At 42.9% G+C, this 20,020-nt stretch overlaps 1 protein-coding gene across 1 annotated transcript; it reads right to left on the bottom strand.

Moving 5' to 3' along the window:
• Positions 1-1,480: 1,480 nt before the first annotated feature.
• On the bottom strand, positions 1,481-3,487 carry T265_06387 (hypothetical protein; the record flags this gene model as incomplete). Its single annotated transcript, XM_009171635.1, has 2 exons — positions 1,481-1,771; positions 3,401-3,487. 2 exons carry the CDS (start codon positions 3,485-3,487, stop codon positions 1,481-1,483), a joined length of 378 nt encoding a protein of 125 aa, XP_009169899.1.
• Between the last annotated feature and the right edge of the window lie 16,533 nt (positions 3,488-20,020).

The raw sequence follows: 20,020 nt of genomic DNA, 5'->3' as shown, positions 1-20,020 counted from the left end.
TTACAGAAGTAAACACGGCCGTTCAAACGAGAATGGTGTGGCTATGGACAAAAATATCTATCCCGCAAAACTCCAAAATTGCAACCAAAAATCTGCCCAGTGGGTTTCAAGCGTGCGCTACGCTACCTGACTGAGAAGTTCTGAATGGTGAGTCGATCGATCGTCACAACCAGGACAGTTACTAGGTCGTCGTTCGATGAGTCAGGCACACCAATCACATCGCTCTAGTGTGAACACGTTCGCCTGTTCAGATGTGATAATTCAGATCCGTCCAACGTGCGTTGGTGAGGTAGTGGTTACACGCTCGCCTCACATGTCAGATGTCCGCGGTTCCAATCCCGGCGCGGGCATTGGATATGCACTGCTGGTGAGCTCTAATAAGAGCGATACTCGAGTCCAGTGCTTCCCTTTGGTGTGGACTCACCGGAATAATTACGGCCGTTCAAACGGGAGTGGTGTGGCTGTGAACAAACCGGAATCATTATCCTACGACCAAAGCCAAGATGTGTTTCGGCAGAACTTACAAGGACCAACGACTATTAATCTCCTTGCTTCACTTTTCTTCGACTGAAAAAAATGGGAACGGTGTACGTACCGAACTGTAATGCTTTACGTTTTATTCGCCTCGGACAACCTTTTCAGAATTGCGTCAAGTGCCTCAACGAAAGCACCGGCACATCTAGCTACATAGCGTTGTCTTAGTTCAGTTTTAGACCGGAGCAGGACATCTGTACTGTGCTAAATCCATTTGGGTCCCCTCATCATGACTTTTGGTTTGTTTGCTATTAGACGATTTGGCTGCGAACGTTTTACCATCACACTAGTTGATAGTTTCAATGCGTTGTCAGTGAAAAACCCACATAGAACTGAATCTGTTACAGTACTGATAGCAGATCAAAGACGAATCACAGGAGTTCTGGGTCTGTCCGGTAATAGACTAGACAGCTTCTGAGTGAAGCAGCCACAGCTGACTGATCGATCCAGGACCAATTTCAAAACTGCTCAGTTGAATCAACACCAAAATCTCCATTAACACACGAAGTTATCAGTCAATCATGGTGCAAAACGAAAGGCAACACTGTTGCTATTGCACGCATTTGACGACTTTACAAAATTATACAAAGAGGGAGCTTCAGTTCGACCCCCTTTTTCAAACAAATTGCTTAACTTTAAATACAAGAAAGAACCGCACAAATACAGTAACATAATACTGAACTAATGGACAGACAAAGAGGTCTTTACAACAATCGATACCATTGCAGTTTGTCGTACGGTGTAGCAATCCGTGCTTGGCTTCGGTTTCCTCTGTCTCAATACACTCAGTTATCATGGCTTTACAACTCCAGTGATTAAGCCTACCACAACACAAATACCTTCTATAATTCCCCACACACTTCCCACCTACTTCAAGAAACTATTACAAGTTTTCTATAGAGGAGAATTATGGCAGCTCAGGTAGCATAGATGGTCGTTGGTTTGTTCACTGAACTGAGCAATTTGATTGCAAACGTTTCATCACCAATCGGGGTGACATCATCGGTACGTTGTTAGGGAGCATAGTGATGGGTCGGTGGTTGTGCATTGAGTAGTGTTGTGTGTTGATATACATGCTGCTTGCCGGGGTTGACCTTAAATCACGATTGGTTGTTCGGTCGGCCGGTTCCATTGGTTGTTCTGTTATCGATGACCACGTGAACAAACCAACGACCATGTTCTTCAAAAACGCGGCCGACGCACCAGATATGGAGTCAGTAGTTTGGTAGTTTTTGCCCTGAATTTAATCCCTGGAGCAATCGCATAGTGAATAATCAAATCATGATGGGATAGTCTATAACACTGCTGCATATAAGCCTACGGAATAAGTCGGATCTGGGATCCAATCATCGCAGAAGCTGCATGCGTTTATTTGCCTTTTTTGTTAGGTTTTTTCCAAGCATTGCGTTAAAGGAAGCGCTTTTTGTGAGGCAGGTGGAAACTCACTTTCTCCCGCAGAGAAACGAACAAGTCTTGAAGCCAGAATAACACCCAAAGACTTGTCGTCTATACTGGTCTTAGGAAAATCGCCGCAATAATTCCATGTGTCGCTGAAGCCCTAGAGAGACAGAGCACTAAAATTCGTATACATTTTTGGAAACGAGTATCGATTTTGTTCACTTTTACACAGTGTACACATCAATAGGATAAGGCCGTTACAGCTTCATGGGAATCTGATTAAGTGGATGGTTCACCTGACCAAAGCGTGTATCGGAGATATGCCAAAACGGGTTTCGAAAGACTTTGCGTTTTGTTTAATTCGAACTGGTTTATCCAATCATAAGCTTGAAAGTTTTGTTGTGATAGTGAGGTGCAAGGCTGGTCCTGGAGCGGTCCCGCAAGATGCATCTAAATTTTCTCTTTTGTTCACATCTTAGGAAACACCACATCACATGGACAGGTAAAGTGGGATGGAAATACCAACAAAACTGCAGATGGTAAAATCGTAACAGAGGTTTGTTCTATTTACACCACATTTGAAAAATATAGTCTGGCCTTCTGTTTGAAAAACTGTCGTTGCACTCTGGATGGCCCCCCACAAATGTGAGTTCACGAATTCCTTAGAAGTAAAAATCCAAGTAGACTTTACAAATTGTCCACAAGCACTTATGTATCCATTCTAAATTGATCTACAAGCCAGACCCACCGTGCTTCACTTAACTACAACCGTTTTTTGAATGACAGGCCGAAAAACGTTCTCATTAAGGGGGCTACCGCAATAATCAGGCAAGAAACAGACCGACAGAGGTCGTGTCAGAGGATGAGATAAACCAAGGGCGAATTTCGCAAGCTTCAGCCGTAAACTGTACGAATTAAACATTTCAGTTTCATGGGTGGACAGAGCTTCAAGTGTATCTGGATGATTTCAGTGTGACTTCAAAATGGCTTCACACACTAGTTGTTTGAAGGATGATACACCTTGTGTGCCAGAGGTTGATTGAGAGCATTCCAAATATATCGATGCTTTTCTACCGTAAATTGTTATGCTGAATTCTTCTGGCTGACATTCCCATCTCTGAGACTCTGAATGGATTGCTGGAAAAGAAAGTTATCGCGAGTCACTCAAAATATTCTTGGAACTGCAGTTCAGGGTCATGGAACAGTGTTTACCGGAAAGCAACAGAAGGAAACTAAATAGAACAAAATATCACATCGGTTCTTTTTACTAAAGTCCTGGTCATTTGTGGAAACCTAGCTGAAGTCATTCACTAATTTAGCCGCACTTTTGAACGACAAATAGTGGACTATATTTGGCCATAGTTGATCAAGAGACAACGTTGCCCAGAACCCGCTGCTTTGTAGTGAATCTGTTCATTGGAATCAACGTAGATTACTGACAAGTCAGAACATAAGTCAATCCACTCACCCAGAAGTTGACTTTACCACCCGCGGTTCGGACTGACGGCGCTGGAGATGCCCGGTGTGACTCGGTGTACTGTGACTGATCACTCATATTTTACCCTGGTGTAGTCTGATCAACGCAATGTCCTGTATAGACTTGGTTACAGTGAGTTCTCAACCGGTGTAAAGCGTGGCATCGGGATGCGCCGAAAAAACACTTCATATCCACTGATTTTTCAACACGCAGGTGTCAAGTAAAGTCAGATTGAATAACAGTAACCCAGGTTTTCTCCTGTGTGTCATAGTTTGGTCCTTGTTCGCGAACGTTTCATTAAATGACTTCCTGACTGGCGAATAAAGTCAGACAATCTCAGTAAATAGGATACCAAGGTTAGAAAACCAGTCAACGGTTCAAGTAGAACACCAGGTTGATGGAAACTCGGGGGACTGCACCTATTTGATGAGCCCCAAGAAGGGCAAAACCAGTCGTGCGCTGTCGAAAAGTTTTCAGCAACCTTGTGAGTAGTTTCCTTTATGAAAATATACTGCGATATCTCGAATATCGTGCCAACCGAAACATGAGGCGACCTGTCTGCAGCACAGTCAGTTGTAGATCATAAACGAGAGATTCAGCTGAGTCTTTCGTTAAAACTAAATTGGTTTGCAAATGAGTGTATCTCTCGAAAACAGTCTAATTTGGGTTCAAGTAGAACATAAGGTTGACGGAAACTCGGGGGCTGCGCCTACTTGAGGAGCCCCAAGAAGGGCGAAGCCGGTCGTGGGCTGTCGATGAGTTTTCAGCAAACTTGTGAGTAGTTCTCTTTATGAAAATCAATGTCTTGTTTTTGCTTAAAATTGGTATAACATCCATGGCTGGCTGCGACAGTCAGCTGTTTTTAGTAGAAAAACTGTACTAAATTTCGGTAATTGATCAGGTGACTGCCGTGATTGTTCACCGAGCTTGGCAAATATTTTGAAAACATTTGCTAACCAACTGCAGAGAAATCATTGGTGAATGGACCCCTCAAACCAAGCGGCGTAATAGTGGTGACTATTCGGTTGTGGACACAACGCTTTTAAGATTAGTTTTCGTCCCGTGAAACATGCCAAGAAAAAATCGCCAAATGGAATGAACACAGCAGTCAAATTAATAGGTGTGAATCACATACGAATTGGGGGGATTAGTGTCTGGTTGTCCATTGACGCCGTTTCGAACACTCGTGTGGGTACTATGCGACTTCCACCAAGAACAGGATCGCAATCGCGGTGATTTCTTAGAAATTGTGTTGCTAGGAGAAAATTCATGTATTTCCTAGCATCCACTGAAAATTTGGCACAAAATTGACTCTGATTAACTTGGAAAAAAAAGATACACCAATATTAGCGAATTACACTGATTTGTGGACAAATTTTTTGAGGGAGACAGAAAGGTGTTGGATGAGTACAAATGCACACAACTCTCTTGGTTTTAAATTCCAAATTTCTAGAAGACCTTGTTTGTCTCTATGTTATTATGTAAACCCTTTGATCGAAGGAGCAAAATTTCGCGTGCAGAGTTTCATTACTTCATAGGACGAAAAATATTTGAAGGTAAGAGCACTTTTCAGTATTACTCAGTTGTATATTGGCTTCTGAGACTAACATTTAAACAGCACAGGTTTCAGCATTATGCCGGTTACAGTGCTTTTGGTCCTCAGCCCTTTGGTACAGATTTTAAAGTTTGTCAGCTCAGGGACCACTTATCTCGAAATTTTTAATCATGTATTAATCGAACTTTACTTAAACGTTGTTGTCTTAGTTTCAAAAATAGCCTTACAGAGCGCCCTCTGCCAAACTGATATTTTTCTTGAACAATTGTGTTAATAGCCATGGCAACAAAATGGCGGACACATTTAAATTGTAGTTCTATTACGTGTCAGTTAGAAGTTGCTATGAGAACAGAATGAAATATGGTCCACTTCACTGTACTTGATATGAGGCTGTCTGCTCGGTTATTCTTAGATATAAGTCTATCAAAGCAGTATAATCCCAACCATCCTCCATGTGAACGGTGAGTTATTAAGAGACAGGTGACAATATGAGGCCCACGCAGAACAAAGTTTTCGTCTTCTCTCACCAAACTGACAAAAATAATATGTAAACTAGAAACCACTTGCTGCAAACATCCCATCTGTTACAAGAATTAGCAGTTGTGGATGCACTAAGAACAAAGCATTTTTTCTCGGGCTAGGGGAGTAAATTTTGCCTAGAGCATAGCTAAACCCACCGTTTTGTGACTCGCCGGCTATTCCTTGGCAGAAACTTGATTCGTTTTAAACGACAGAGTCGTCTAACCAATTTTCCTTCCGTGTATGTACAACTGTTCTGGTTAATACACATCAGAGGGGAGGGACACTGGGCATCCAAGTCGTGACTTAAGCAAGGCGGAGACATCATCGTTGTGAACTAATGGTGTTTCTTTGAATGGCGACGCAACGTCTGCGAGTCAGTTAGCAACTTTGGCAAACAGACGGACAGCCGTCTGGTGAACTAGCATACTCACCAAATTCTCCACGACGGCACGATGTTTCCAGTTGACAGTTTTCGGTTTTTGACCTCTATATGGTATGACGCATGCGATTTCATGTGTTTACTAGTGGGTCAATCTTGAGTCTGTTTTCGTATCGTTGTTCACTACAAGTGTTGTCGATTAAGCTCAGGGTTGCGGCTTTATCGCAAGGCCGAATTAATTGTACTGCGAGTCATGTGCATTGCTGACCAAGCTTGATTCGCAAAGTGCAAAAAGCTGAGTGGAATCTTTTTCAAAAACACTCATACGAGGGTGGTTTGAGTTTGTCTCATTTGAAGGTATCACACTCAAATTGCAATTTTACGCACCATCTGACAGGTGGTTTCGTCTGGCTAACTTCTAAGAGTTCTGCGGTTGTGCAAAGCTGTTTGTCGTCTCCAAAGTTGGTTACCAGCCATACCCTATCGACAGCTGATTCGTGTGACTTTAAGATGTATGCATAATGCAGTGGCGCATCCCCTCTAACTTTTGACATCCCCGCACAGCCTTTCCTCTACATGATGGTTCTTTCGACCAGTATTCGAAATGCCATGAAGCAGGTAGAAAATGACTGATTTGTAGGTTGTAATTGCGGGGATCTTACTGCCTCCAGGAATTCCACAATGTCTTGTCACTTGCAGTTTTTCAGAAAGACTTGGCTAGAGAACAGGATGTCAGCTGGATAGTTGCGTTGGAAATAACTAGTAACAGTGGAGATTTTGTCCTGTAAGTGAAGCCAATCTATGCTAAAAAGCCGAGGAGCACAGTACAGCTGTTTCATCCTTAATGGGAATCATCAACAGTGCGTATCTCATGAAATCTCCACAAAAAACCCAAATCTGCTCTAACTACCAAAAACCTATAAGCAGCTCAGTGGAAGAGTAAACGTCGCCCGTCCATATGAGAACCTACCCACGAGGTTGCTGAAAACTCTCCGACAGCTCATGACCGGTTTCGCCCTCCTGCTTTGGGCTCATCATGTTGGCGCAGTCCCCGAGTTTCTGTTAACCTTATTTTCTACTTGAACCCAAATTGGACTGTTTTCGAGAACTACACTTATCTTCAAATCAGTCTGGTTTTCACGAGAGGCTCACTTGGATCTCTCGTTTATAATATTCTACGACTGAAGGAGGGCAAAACCGGTCGTGGGCTGTCGAAGAGTTTTCAGCAATTTTGTGAGTAGTTTCCTTTATGAAAATATACTGCGATATCTCGAATACCGTGCCAACTGAATCATGAGGCGGCCCGTCTGCAGCACATTCAGTTGCAGAATATCATAATCGAGAGATCCAGTTGAGTCTTCCGTGAAAACCAAGTTTATTTGCAAATGAGTGTACTCCATGTGAGAACTTGTTGCTCGAGGAGCCAGTCAGTACGTGTGACACGTGATGTGTATCCCGTGACTGAAGGATGAGCGGCGCTATATCCTGTCTAAGTGCGAGTAAATCACACCGCTGATCAGCTGCTCGTGGCCGAACGGTTAAGTGTTCAAACTACTGGCCGGGAGGTCACGGGTTCAAGACTCTCCGGAGTTTCGTGATTTGCACACTGCGGATGATTTCCAATAAGGATAAAACAGCCGTTCAGTGCTGCTGGACTTTTCAGCGTAGATTGGCTTCAGTTACGGGACAGAATCTCCACCAAAATCCCAAATCTCCTCACACTACTAACAACAAGTAACAGTATTGAACGCAAAAATACGTCCGTGTTCTCCTGTACGTTCCGATTTTGTTACTGAAGATTGTACTGCTTTATAAGAAGTGGGTGAAACGCTGAAGGAGTAACCATTAAATGAACCCATTTTGAAGACTGGGATAGCAGTCAAGGCATTTCAGTCCACTAGTATTCTGTCTTCTTTCCAAATCTTTGTTCCAAATCCACCCAAATGAAGTTGATTTCTTTGTTTTCACTGGGAGAAAATAGGACAAAAGCATTCACAGCTGACAGTTTCCCAAAAGTTTCAAAGAATGCATGACAAACTCAGAAAATGTCAGAGCACTGGACACGTTTGCGATTTTGTTAGTAGTATAGCATTTACGTAGACTGGACAGTACACTAACTAGCATTCCTCATCCGCGATCAATATATTCCTCGGGATTAATTGCCGGTTGCTAATTATTACTATTATTGGACAACATCCTTATCAGTCACTAACATTAACGTTGACCAAATCGTCAACCAATGGAATCTAAAACACCATTTAGGAAAAATTGTGGTGGCAATCGGCAGATTTATTGCTGGGCAGCGTTTCCCTTTTGACACAAAACCTTCGTCAGACCAAGTGGTTGAAGGAGACCATTCATTACCGAATGGAGTCGGATTAATAGGCAAATAACTTATCCCCTGTTGCTGATAAAAACTTGTTTTATTTTGGAGCAGATGAGGTTCACCGATACCAAGGTTGTTTTGGTTAACTCCTTCTAACGAGATGTTGTTTTGTGCCCTCGATTTGTCAAGTGTTTTCTCTTCATCGAATGACTGGCTGCGGGTTGCGTAATGGACGGTAAATAGGGGAAGAAAACACCGTTGGTTTGGTTGGTTATTGATTAATACTGAATAAATCTGCTCTGGTATAGAGCGAAGTAAACTGTCTTGTAAGTATACATGCGTAAGCAACTACCCATGTACTGTGATTGGTTAACTGACTCTTACAAAAGGTGGAAAAAACCGACTACAATAGAATAAAACAAGCTTGACATAGCGGAATCACATAACTATGTTCTTCACCATGGTCACTAGTAATGCAACCATTCATCTGTGAAGCCAGGATGATTTGTCTACAGTCCAGTCGTGGACACTACCTTGGAAAATATACCAACTGAATTTGAGGACTTGAGGATCACTGTGGAACTACACAAACCTTCGGGTTATGCAGCTATGACATTTGCCCTACAACAGCTGAGCCGTTAATACTGGGCACTCGTCTGCACGATGCTTTTGTGTGACCAGTTCGTTCAACCGCGTTTTACCCAGTTCGATGCCCTCGCAGTTCACCACAGCCCTCAGTGTGGATCTTTCTTATTGAAGAAAACCCGAGAATCAATGGACGGTGGACGGGCTGGGAACAAATCGTGGAGGCTTGTGCCGTGGTTTCATCGATCCTTGAACAGTGTCTTGCGTTTGTGTACCCAACTCCATCAATATGCAGCCCCAAAAGCTAATTGTACCCGTTTGCAAAAAAAACGGATGAGTCTGTTGCGGCACAGAACAAATCGTGGAGGCTTGTGCCGTGGTTTCATCGATCCTTGAACAGTGTCTTGCGTTTGTGTACCCAACTCCATCAATATGCAGCCCCAAAAGCTAATTGTACCCGTTTGCAAAAAAAACGGATGAGTCTGTGGGTTGCGGCACAACTATGCAGTGCATTGATGGGAAGATCAGATTAATCTGATACAGTCTGCTATGTAGACACTGTAGCAATATGATAGTAACGTTTTATTACAAGCCCATTCTTTGTTAATCTCATTATACATTAAGGGAAAATGGTGACATGACATGCCTACCGTTTTCACTTGACTGGCTGTCTCACTTGGCAAACCAGACGTTTGTTTTCCGGATAACTAGTATTTATGTTCGGAATACATGTACAAACACTATCGTAACACAGAACAACGTGTCGACCAATCGAAATTTGTTTGCAATCCGGATGCCAGCCACTAGAGTGAATTCACTTCATATTTTGTATTGCACTACTCATAGGGTTGCTGAAAACTCCTCGACAGCCCACGACCGGTTTCGCACTTCCACTTCGGGATCATCAGATAGGCAAAGTCCCCGAGTTTCCGTCAACCATATGTTCTATTTGAAATCAAGTTGCACGAAAGTGGCGAATATACACTCATTTGCAAACTAATATGGTTTTGGAAGAGCTGAATTTCTCGGTTTTGATGTTTCTAGGCATTTCGAAAATCGTGTAACGGTGATACTACAGATGGGGATGCATGCGAGTAATATGTTTCCTTCTTGTGAATTCACTTTGCGTTTCTTGAAAAGGGAGATCTGTTGCGGAATTTGTAGAGTTGCTTTGTAGCATTTGCTTGGATTTGAGCAATGAATGATTTGAGTCCATGAATATCCAGGAAAGTTCAAGAAGACGCGTTCAAGAGAAGACGGATGTTCAGTTTTTGTAAATAAGATGCAAATGAGAGTTTTGCGTTCCTGTCCAATAGTCTGTAACTGGTCGATTCGCATTTTCTAATAAATGACTCCGCAGCGAAGGCCTATCTTCCCTTCAGTCGTAGCGACTGAAATATGAGGTGGACTGGTGCAGCACATTCAGTTATCTGGAAACATCAAAACTGAGAGATTCAGCTGGATTCCACGTGAGTCTCTCAAAAAACCAATTTGGTTTGCAAATGAGTGTATATTCGTTGAATTCACTTCATTTAGGGTCATCATCTTCGTTCTTGGGGCGCTGTTCCGTACACCTCCCCCCCCGTTTAGAAACTGAGATCACTCATGGACTTAGAGCCAATTTTGTTTTCTGTAAAACAGTGACAGAATAACAGCACTGAGACTTCTGTGTAGCCTGCGATTTTGAACCCATTGCCTTTTGAACTAAAATTCACACCGCAGCTGGAATACTGAATACTTTTAACTAACGACTGAGAACGATTTCAAAGTCATGTCTCTTCAAAATGACTCTCAGTTGTAGCTGCGCATGAACTGTAAAGAATATCTTTCTCACAAATTTCATTCTAATCACTTTTAAAGTCACCAAACGTGTTGATTACTGTATGTTGAGTCGTGTTCAATGACGTCATTGTGAATCATGTGCTTACCCCTGGAAGATATGAACTATTGGCCTCCATTGTAGGGGAAGAAAGAACTAACAGCACGCCGCCGGCACGGTTTCGAGTGGTGGTGAGACTTTGCGCTAAGCAAACTGGCCGGAAGTTATCCTGTTTCAAATTTTGTCCAATGAATTTCCGTGAAAAAGGGCTGATTACAGTACCCGAAAACTCAACAGCTATTGGTCAGGCTCCACGTTCTAAGCAAGTGAGACGGTGAACGTTTTCTGGGTGACGATCCGAAACGAAACGATTGCTAGGTCTGATGGAACACGGTTAAATCTGAAAAACGATTTGTGATGTACAATGTGCCACGGCGCGGTCTGTACAGGGACCATTTGGAACGGTCATGAAATATGACCTTTCATGAATTTGAATGTAGACTGTAAAACGTTCAAACAAGACTGATGTGGACACGGCTTAATCAGATTTCGCCAACGACAATAAACAAGTAGAATGTAAAGTTGACGGAAACTCGGGGACTGTGCCTACCTGATGAGCCCTAAGAAGGGCGAAACCGGTTGTGGGCTGTCGAAGAGTTTCCAGCAACCTTGTGAGTAGTTCCATTTGGGACAATGAACAATGTTTGCCAGACAGCGGAACGACAAAACTTGTTCGCACCCTCTTCATCATAACCAGACACCTCACTGTTCGCCTGCCGGTTGATGACATTTTAACTCCCTTTGGCTAGTTCGCACCTCAAAAAACAAGCAATACCCAGTCTCTAGCATGTGGTTTGCGTGTTGGTTGAACACGGCACACACGGCTGTGAAGTGGACGATAGACAGCGTATTGTTCAGACATGAATGCGTCAGGTTGTTTTCTGTTGCAAAACAACACCAGGTTCAGACATGTGCAGACTACTGCTAAGTAAGAAATATTTTTCTTCAGCTTTTTTGTCTGGTTTTACATCACTGGAACCGGAAGCTACGACACGTCTTTACTAAGAAGGCGGGGATGTAGTTCACCGATGGGAAGCCGCGAAGTGTAAAAAAAGGTTTTTTATGAATGTTCTGCAATTACTACTTATTTTGTTAACGGACGACAGTGTATCGTTCAATCCAAATGAAAATTCGTGCATTTCAGGAAGTTTCAGAGAGTCCTTCCCCAGAGAGAGCAGCACATTTGAAACCCTAATACTTCCGAACCGAGCAGCAAAATTAACAATGTATCCTATCCAAGTGACAACTAGTCACACTGCCGTTCAGCTCACATACGAACGGTTGAGTAATCAGCTGCTTGCCGGAATTTTGCGGATTCTGAGAATTGCAGTGCTGATGATTCCCAAAACAGCTGAATGGTACTTCGGAGCTTTCCAGCATAGGGTGACTTCATTTGTAAGAAAAACCTCTATATTGTTTTCCTCTCCAACGTGTTCGCCACTTCTACGGCGGAAGGGCTGTCTTCCACTTCGGAGCTTTCCAGCATAGGGTGACTTCAGTTGTAAGGAAAACCTCTATGCTGTTTTCCTCTTCACCGTGTTCACTACTGCTACGGCGGAAGGGCTGTCTTCCATGGAAGCCAAATTTGAATGCAGGAAATACTCGAAACGCTCAGTTAGACGGATCTAGATCAGTGCGACTGCACTAGTGTAACGGTGGATACTACTGATGGGGAATGCGAGTAGTATATGGTTTTCTCGTAACTCCATCTCGTCTAATGAAAGATGAGGTGGGGACTGGTGAAACTGCTTTGCAGCGTTTGTTTTCAACTGCGTGACAGGCAATAAATATTCCCGAAAGTTCAAAAAGGCGCGCGAGGATGTTTTCAAAAACAAGGTGTATATGAGATGTTTATTTTCCTGTCCAATAGTTTGTAACTGCTTAGTTGGTGTTGGCTACCAAACAATCCCGCGGCGAAGGGATTTCGCCTTTGCAAAGTACAATGTTAATGTTCAGCGCTTGATGTCACTGCACAATATCATCCGCAACCGAAAACTACATTCTCGTGTTTGTTTAAAACGACTGTTACTAGGCGACAGTTGACTTTCGGGGTGGTTCGTCAACTTTCGAGATATAGCCAATAAGATTCTCGATAGTTTACCACGATGACCGTGGAAACAGATGGATGTATGCTCCTTCGAACAAGTGTATCACAGATTAGATCAAATTTACTCTTTTTAAGGTCGCCAAGTCGCCCTTGGGAAATCCTCTGGCTTACAGTAATTTCGCAAAACGGTTGCGCTCTCAAAATCCACTTCTATTGGGCCAAACTAAGCGCACTAATTCCGCACATCAGGCATGGATGTAGCGGATTGGTTTGCTACCAAGAAGTGTTGTTATTACTTTGTTTTAGGAAGCCAAACCAAGTGGTTTGAGCAGGAAGCATTCATGCAAGTGTGAGAAGGCCGTTCTTTATTACCTGTTTTAGTGATGCTGTTTGTTCAAACATTGAGAAATTTGCAAGATGAGCAGAGCACGCAGCGCCGTAACTTAACCCTGCTTCTGATCATGTTAGTTCTGCCAAAGTAGGCGACTGTGCTGGGTAATGTGATGATCACTCAAGTAAAGTCACAACAAGTCAGTTAATTAGAGGGGATGCTTGATATTCTGTCACTGTACTCTTTACGCTCTACAGGTAGGTATGAAAAAATGACGCAGTTTGGAATCACACACAGTGTGACTACAATGTGCCATGGAAACCAGATCCGTGGATTGGCACGAATGAAATTTGAGAAGCGGAAACTGCATATCCCAAGTGAAGCCACTGACGGACAGGCGGAGATCTCATCTATAAAAGGGATAAATTACCAAAGAAATCCTCCAAAGCAACGAAAACCCTGATCAAAATGATTGACGTTATCCAGACTGTATCGATGTGCTGAGGATTCTCTTCAGCCTGATTAAACACAGGAAAGACAGCGTATGGAACAGGTCTTTTTGGACGGAATACAGGTTTAGCATTCTGACGTAGAACCAGAACGGATTTCGTCTTTTAGCACTCCGAGAGTCTCGCTGAATACACCCGAAAAAGTCTTCAAAAGTTGTTTTGTCCATTTTGAGGTTGCAAACAGTGTTCAGAGGAATTTCCAGTCCAGCCAAGGAGATCCAAATATGGCACATTAGTCAGGTAAAATTTTCGGTGAAAATAAAATTATTGAACAGTACAGAACAAGAAAGCTCACCGGTCAAGTGTAATTTTCCGCCAGAAGCGTTTAGAGCAACACGATTTGTGGGGTTGAAAGGAGGTTTACTCATTATTTTCCAGGTATCTTTTGAAATGACTGCGATGTCGAAGGCGGTGTGGAGTTGCAGACATACCGGTCTGTCATTTAGGACAACTGATACAAATTTCCTCTGACGTTTCCAATCCAGGTTGACAGTGGCCAATACTGGTTTGATGTGTCGCTTTGAAGGACGCACTGTTCACTTGAATGGTTTGTTACCTTGTTGAGAGAAACTTGTGCGGCCACATTCTTCTTTGTGTCCTTTTTTGTAGCACTTCCGACAATGGTGCTTCTTGAAAGCGCAGAAACGGACGAAGTGTCATTCATTGCATTGCTAACATGGCTCACGTGGCTTACTGAATTCCACTGATTGCTTCTTCGCATTTAGCCCTTAAATAATCTTCGAAGCGGTGTACACATGACAAGACTAAGACAGATTATTGCGTTCTATAATGGCCGTATCGTGCTTGAGATTAGGTAAACTGGAGCACTCCGTGGTAACCGTTTACAGGTTCATTGATTTATCCTGTTCAATCGAGTTCGGATATCGGAATCTCGTGGTGACTGTGGCCCACGGATGAAGATTAGACCTTTAAATTGATCTTCAGTCATTTTCCGGAGTTTAAATTTTTCACACTAACGTTTCACTACGCTTGCATACGTAACATAATCATCACTGTTACCAGCTTCAAGCATTTGTAGCGAACGTTCATTAAAGAAGACGGTTCGGTTTTACAAGTTCATCAAGGGAAAAGTCTTTCGGGGTTTTGGGGAGAATAAAACTAATAAACTTGTCATGCTCGCTTGTCCCGAGCTTACGGAGTAACCTCTCCAAGTGGCCACAAAACATTAAAAACAAAGACCGGCTTCAGTTTTATCGGAGACGATCGTCACATTCTGTTGTTGATGATTACTCATTGATCGGAGAACGTATCAGAGGAGCTGCAAAGGCTTGTTTTGCAACAGTTTTATAAAGGACATCTTGGGATCAACCGGATGAAATCATTTATGTTTATTGGCCTCACATTGACAGCCAAGTCTAAACGCTCGTCAAATCTTGCCACCAATGCGAGTTGACTTCAAAGTCTCCTAGAAACTGGGAACTCCGTTCTTGACCGGTACCACAAAATGAATTGTCAATGATCCATGTGGACTATGCAGGTTCCGTGAACGGTTAAGTTTTTCTCATTATCGTGGGCGCTGGTTCTCCTAATACCTTCAATGAATATTCATTATTATATTACACTTTATCAGTCACACGTTGGTGTCCGAAGTTTGCTAAGGACAGGTTGCATTGAAAGGCAAGAGACGAAAATTGACTAAATGAGATAGAGCCTTTTGCAAGTTAGCAGTAGTAATGGCTAACAGGCAGACTGGGCCAGCAAATATGTGAAATTCAACATTTGAATTTTCGCCTTCACTTAATGAGAAAGCTCAGGACATAGGGACTTTGATGACAAGTTACTATTCCTCTGGACAGGAACTTATGGACAGTGTCAACTTATGGGGTGCCTTCGCGCGCACAAATGAAGATAATGCGTAAAATGATCAGACTTTGCGTATTTAACTATATTACTCACAAGTAGTCGGACAAAAAACACGAAAAGACCTGCGTTTTGGAATGGGCCACAAAAGGACAAGTACTTCAACATAACACGAATGTGTGTCAGTGCTGATTTTTCGTTCCTCCAAAACAAAACAATTAATCTGCAGGTGATTCAGTACCACAACGCCTCATTAGATTTTTGTACTGACAATCAGGTAGTGGGTAAGTGGACAAGAATACGTTAGGGAGTATTTGACCAGGTCATTATGGGTTAATTAAAGAATGTATGATTATGGTTTTTTGGACCTGGAGCCGAGCGCGAGTAAATGTGCCTCATTGCCTTGGGGAAAAAAGAACCCACATAAAAAGAGTACATCCAGGGTTTGGATTAGCTGTGGAAACCAACGCATTCTCTGTAATAAAAACAATCAATAAATTATTATATGCAAGACTATGAGCTGCCATTAAAATCGATGATTCCAAATTTTTCTGAGCGATTTCGTTGGTTTTCCAGTATTGGTGTAACTCGTCTAAACTATCCAGTTTCTTAGCACGATCGGTCGACCAACAGTGGAGCTCTTCACGTTGTTTTCATCGCGTATCTTAATCAAACCATCCCACCTGTTTGACGGCGAATTCACGTTGTATCCAGTACCGTGCATATTCCACAAAAATGACACACTATTCGAATAATAGACCACCAGCTGACTTCCGACCGGTGAGAATGGGTCGCTAGAATGACCATGTAAAAGAGCTTGGTGTGAGTTTGGGAACAGTCAGTTACCAATCATTTGATTGTTTGAAAAGTGCTCCAAAGAACACGCCATTCATGTTGTCCGCTGTGTGGATGTAACTCGATTTACCCTCAAAATCACCGGACATGATTTCTGTCGAACTTTCTGTGATGGAACCTCTTTATCTATCCCCATTGATGAACACTTCAACGTGAAAACCTTTGAGGTTTTTGACTCTCCCCAAGGCTTGAACAGATGTTATGAGTATGCACTAATACATTGCTATACCACAATGGATTGGAAGTGGTCAAAACCGGAACTTGTGGCGTGGTCACATCATGTAGGAGACTGTTCTATAAAATCAGCCTGAGGTTCTCATGTCTAAGAAATTCTCCCAAGTAGTCTGCAGCACGCAACCTGAAGCACTTTGAATTGAGCACACTGCAACGTGTCTGAGTATCACGAAGGTCAGCTTCCTGAAAGCAACCACTGAATGCTCGAAATCTACCGAGATTCTCAGCTCCGCTAGATGTTGCCAGACATAAAACAGCCCCTCAACATGCAGCGCGTCACAGCCTTGTGTCAAACCCAGACAGCGACTCAGCGTTGATCAAGGTCAGACAACGCCCCCGCAATATGCAGCACGTCATGGCCTCGTGCCAAAGGCAGGCGTGTGCATCAGCATTGGACCAAGTTCAGACAGTGGCCCTCCAATAAATAGCTTGAAACCGTCGTACTTTTCGCACTCGCACTCCCTTGTTCAGAATATAGCTGTTGTGTTCCCTTCTGTGTGTCTTTTTTTGGCAACTAGGCGCTGGAGCGGGTCAGTAGCAGATACCACAGATTGGCGAATCAGCAGATATATCACTGAGAACAATAGAAATTCTGCTTATGCAAGATGCTTTTATGGAGTAAATCAAAAAGCCGCAGTTGTTTTAGACACTAAACAATTCGCTGTTTGTAATATGAAGCCCCTGAATTCAACTGAGCCGAAAACAAACACCCAGTCATTATTTCACGTCCTTATGGGATTCAACTGACCAAAGATACTAAAGTCTCTCAAAGGAACCACTGAACAATTGATCGGAGATTATTAAACCACCAGATTGCGGGAATAAAACTGCCACTGAGTCACATTGTAGGAGACCTTATCGCAAACATTTTTGTAGCTGTACCTTTGTACTATGTCAAGACTGACGTGTGTTGCATGTTTGCCTTGGAAAAAATATCCGAGACTGATTTGTCTCTCGACGTTCTTGTTGTCACTGCATCATTCAAATAGTTCAGGACTTTTTAAGCGGAGTTTGAGAATTTGCTTGCAAAAATCACACCATCTTTCTAGAAAACACTCTCATTGAGCGGTTAGGTGGATATAACCCCAACTTTCGCTTGCGTTCTCATGGTTTCTGAAAAAAAACTAGGTAATGTCTGTAACGTCGCTGTTTGTTTTGGGATTGCCTGGAAATCCATTTGGCTGATCCTTTAGGGCTTTTCTTTCGCTGTAGTCTAAGCAGCTCGCATTTGTTCTCTTCGTTGAGTAGCTCCAATTCATTAGGTCTTTTCCTCTATTCCGATAGGTCCATTCTACTCTTGTGCGTCAAAGTTCAGCCAGTCTTTGAGAAATCTGATTGGTTTTCATTCGCTAATTGCGCTTTTTACCATTTATGTTTCGTTTTGTCTCTTGACCCCTCCAAAAAGTCACTTTTTTCACGGGATTTTTATTTGACGTTTTAGGTCTCCCGGCCCATTGGTTCACCTTCACGTTTGGTCTGCGTTCTTGTGTTCTTAATTCTTACTCAGTGTTTTGTGTCTTGTTGGCGGCACCTGTTCACTTTTCATCGAGATTCTCGTAAAGTTTTGAGCCTGAATGCTTGGAGGTTTTCTCTTCCTGAGAAGTGAGTTGACAGATTGCTGTTTATGTAACGCAAGTCTTCAGGGTGCACTACGCCATAATCATGAGTTTCAAAACAGTGTGACTCTTGTTGATAAGTGATATGTGTTTCGGAGCCTGTCACATTTAGAACGAAGACGAAGGTCATCAGAGCAAACATTCTGGCTATTACTACTGATTCCATCTGTCGTTAAAGAACTGGTTAACGTCCATTTCTCTTGTCAATTTGGCGTCTCCAAAATTTTAAAAGCCGGCAAACGACTAACATAGGTTTCGGCACTTTAGTAGTAAAAACAAGCGGAGCTATTTAGCAAGAGGTAAATTAGACTAGTACACTTTAGTAGTAAAAACAAGCGGAGCTATTTAGCAAGAGATAAATTAGACTAGTACATTTTTTGTCAAAGGAAACTACTCACAAGGTTGCTGAAAACTCTTTGACAGCCCACGACCGGTTTCGCCCTTCTTGGGGCTCATCAGGTAGGCGCAGTCCCCAACGAGTTTCTGCCAAACCTATGTTCCACTTGTTCCACTTGTGTAGAGGAGTGGAATGTCAAAGTTTTCAACCGCCTGCCACCTGCAGTTTTTATTGCACAAATGTACTTGACTATTCTTCGAGTGGCACCACCGGATATGTGACTTTCCAATCTGCGCAGCATCGTACAGTTAATGTATCTAAATATCGGTCCTTAAATATAAGCTATAGCGTGCTCATTGTTCCACAAACCCACCTGGGAGTGTTATATCTGCTGATACCCCAATCTGTGGTATCTGCTGCTGACCGAACACAACAGCTATATTTCGGACAAGCGAGTGCGAGTGTAAAAGTTACAACGGCCCCACGCTATTCAAAGGGGACTTTCTGACATTGATCCAGGCTGTCTGATAGGCGTTGGTGAACACCCGTCAACATCGGTCATGCCTCTATGAAATGTCTGAACGCTGATCACATTCGGTCGTGCTTTAGTGGCGTGTATGAGGACTCATCAGCGTTTACGGAATTGATTGAATGATTGTCTGGCTTGGATGCTTGCCGGCATTTCTGTTGAGATTTTGGTGGAGCAGTGGGTTCCGGGCGTTCTGAGGTTACTTTGATGAATCTGGCCATCCTGATAGAGACCTTGCCAGTGAGGTGATAGTGACGTGAGAGCGTGACACACACTGTTTGTTTCGAGCAAATATCTGTTACGTTTCTGGGGACAAGTCGGTGGTGTATGGTCAGCACTGCGACAACCACTCACGTTGGAGTTAATGTTTGTTTACACAATTTGTGTTGGGAGGTTAGGAAGTCAATAAAATCTGTCATCAAACTCTACATCCCATGGCAATGGAACCTCATGGGTTATTCCAGTTCGATGGAATGTTGAGGATATCTGGACTAAAGCGATGTCTGAAGTGACGCCAACAATGTATCTCTGTTAGGAAAGCCTCATCTACTATGGGCACTTTACACTAATTGGACTTGTGGGTTCTGTTCATCACTCTCGATGTACAGAACGCTTCACGAAAACGCTTATTTTACCAAACCACTGGGAAACAAGATTTCTTCAGCTAAACAGTGATTGAAACGTGGATGAATTGTGATTGACAAGAAATATCACTTCGTTATCTCTGACTGCTGTTCCCGCTGCACTGCCTATTGCCGGAAAAAGGCTCACTGATAGGGAAAACAACAGCTTTATTGTGAACAAGCGAATGCTTGCGAGTTCGACACTTACAAGGGTCTTCATCCTATTTGAGTTTCACTTTCCTCCCTCCAGGCTGTTGTTGAATTGCCTGAATTCTTGATTAACTTGGATGCTTGCCGGCTTTCTTATTAGGATTTCGGTGGAGGTTTGTGGTCTCAGTAGGTATCGGAAGTTCTGACGTTGCTTTTAGAGATCTGACCTTTCTGATACATTTGAAGTACAGAGCGACTGAGTGGGGTGCGGACGAACTAAAGCGCCCATGAACAAAAAACCGTTTCACCCACT

The sequence above is a fragment of the Opisthorchis viverrini genome (assembly GCF_000715545.1).
Source record: "Opisthorchis viverrini unplaced genomic scaffold opera_v5_130, whole genome shotgun sequence".
NCBI lineage: Eukaryota > Metazoa > Platyhelminthes > Trematoda > Opisthorchiida > Opisthorchiidae > Opisthorchis > Opisthorchis viverrini.
The sequence above is the reverse complement of the archived record's forward strand: the minus strand, read 5'-3'. Positions and strand labels throughout refer to the sequence as shown.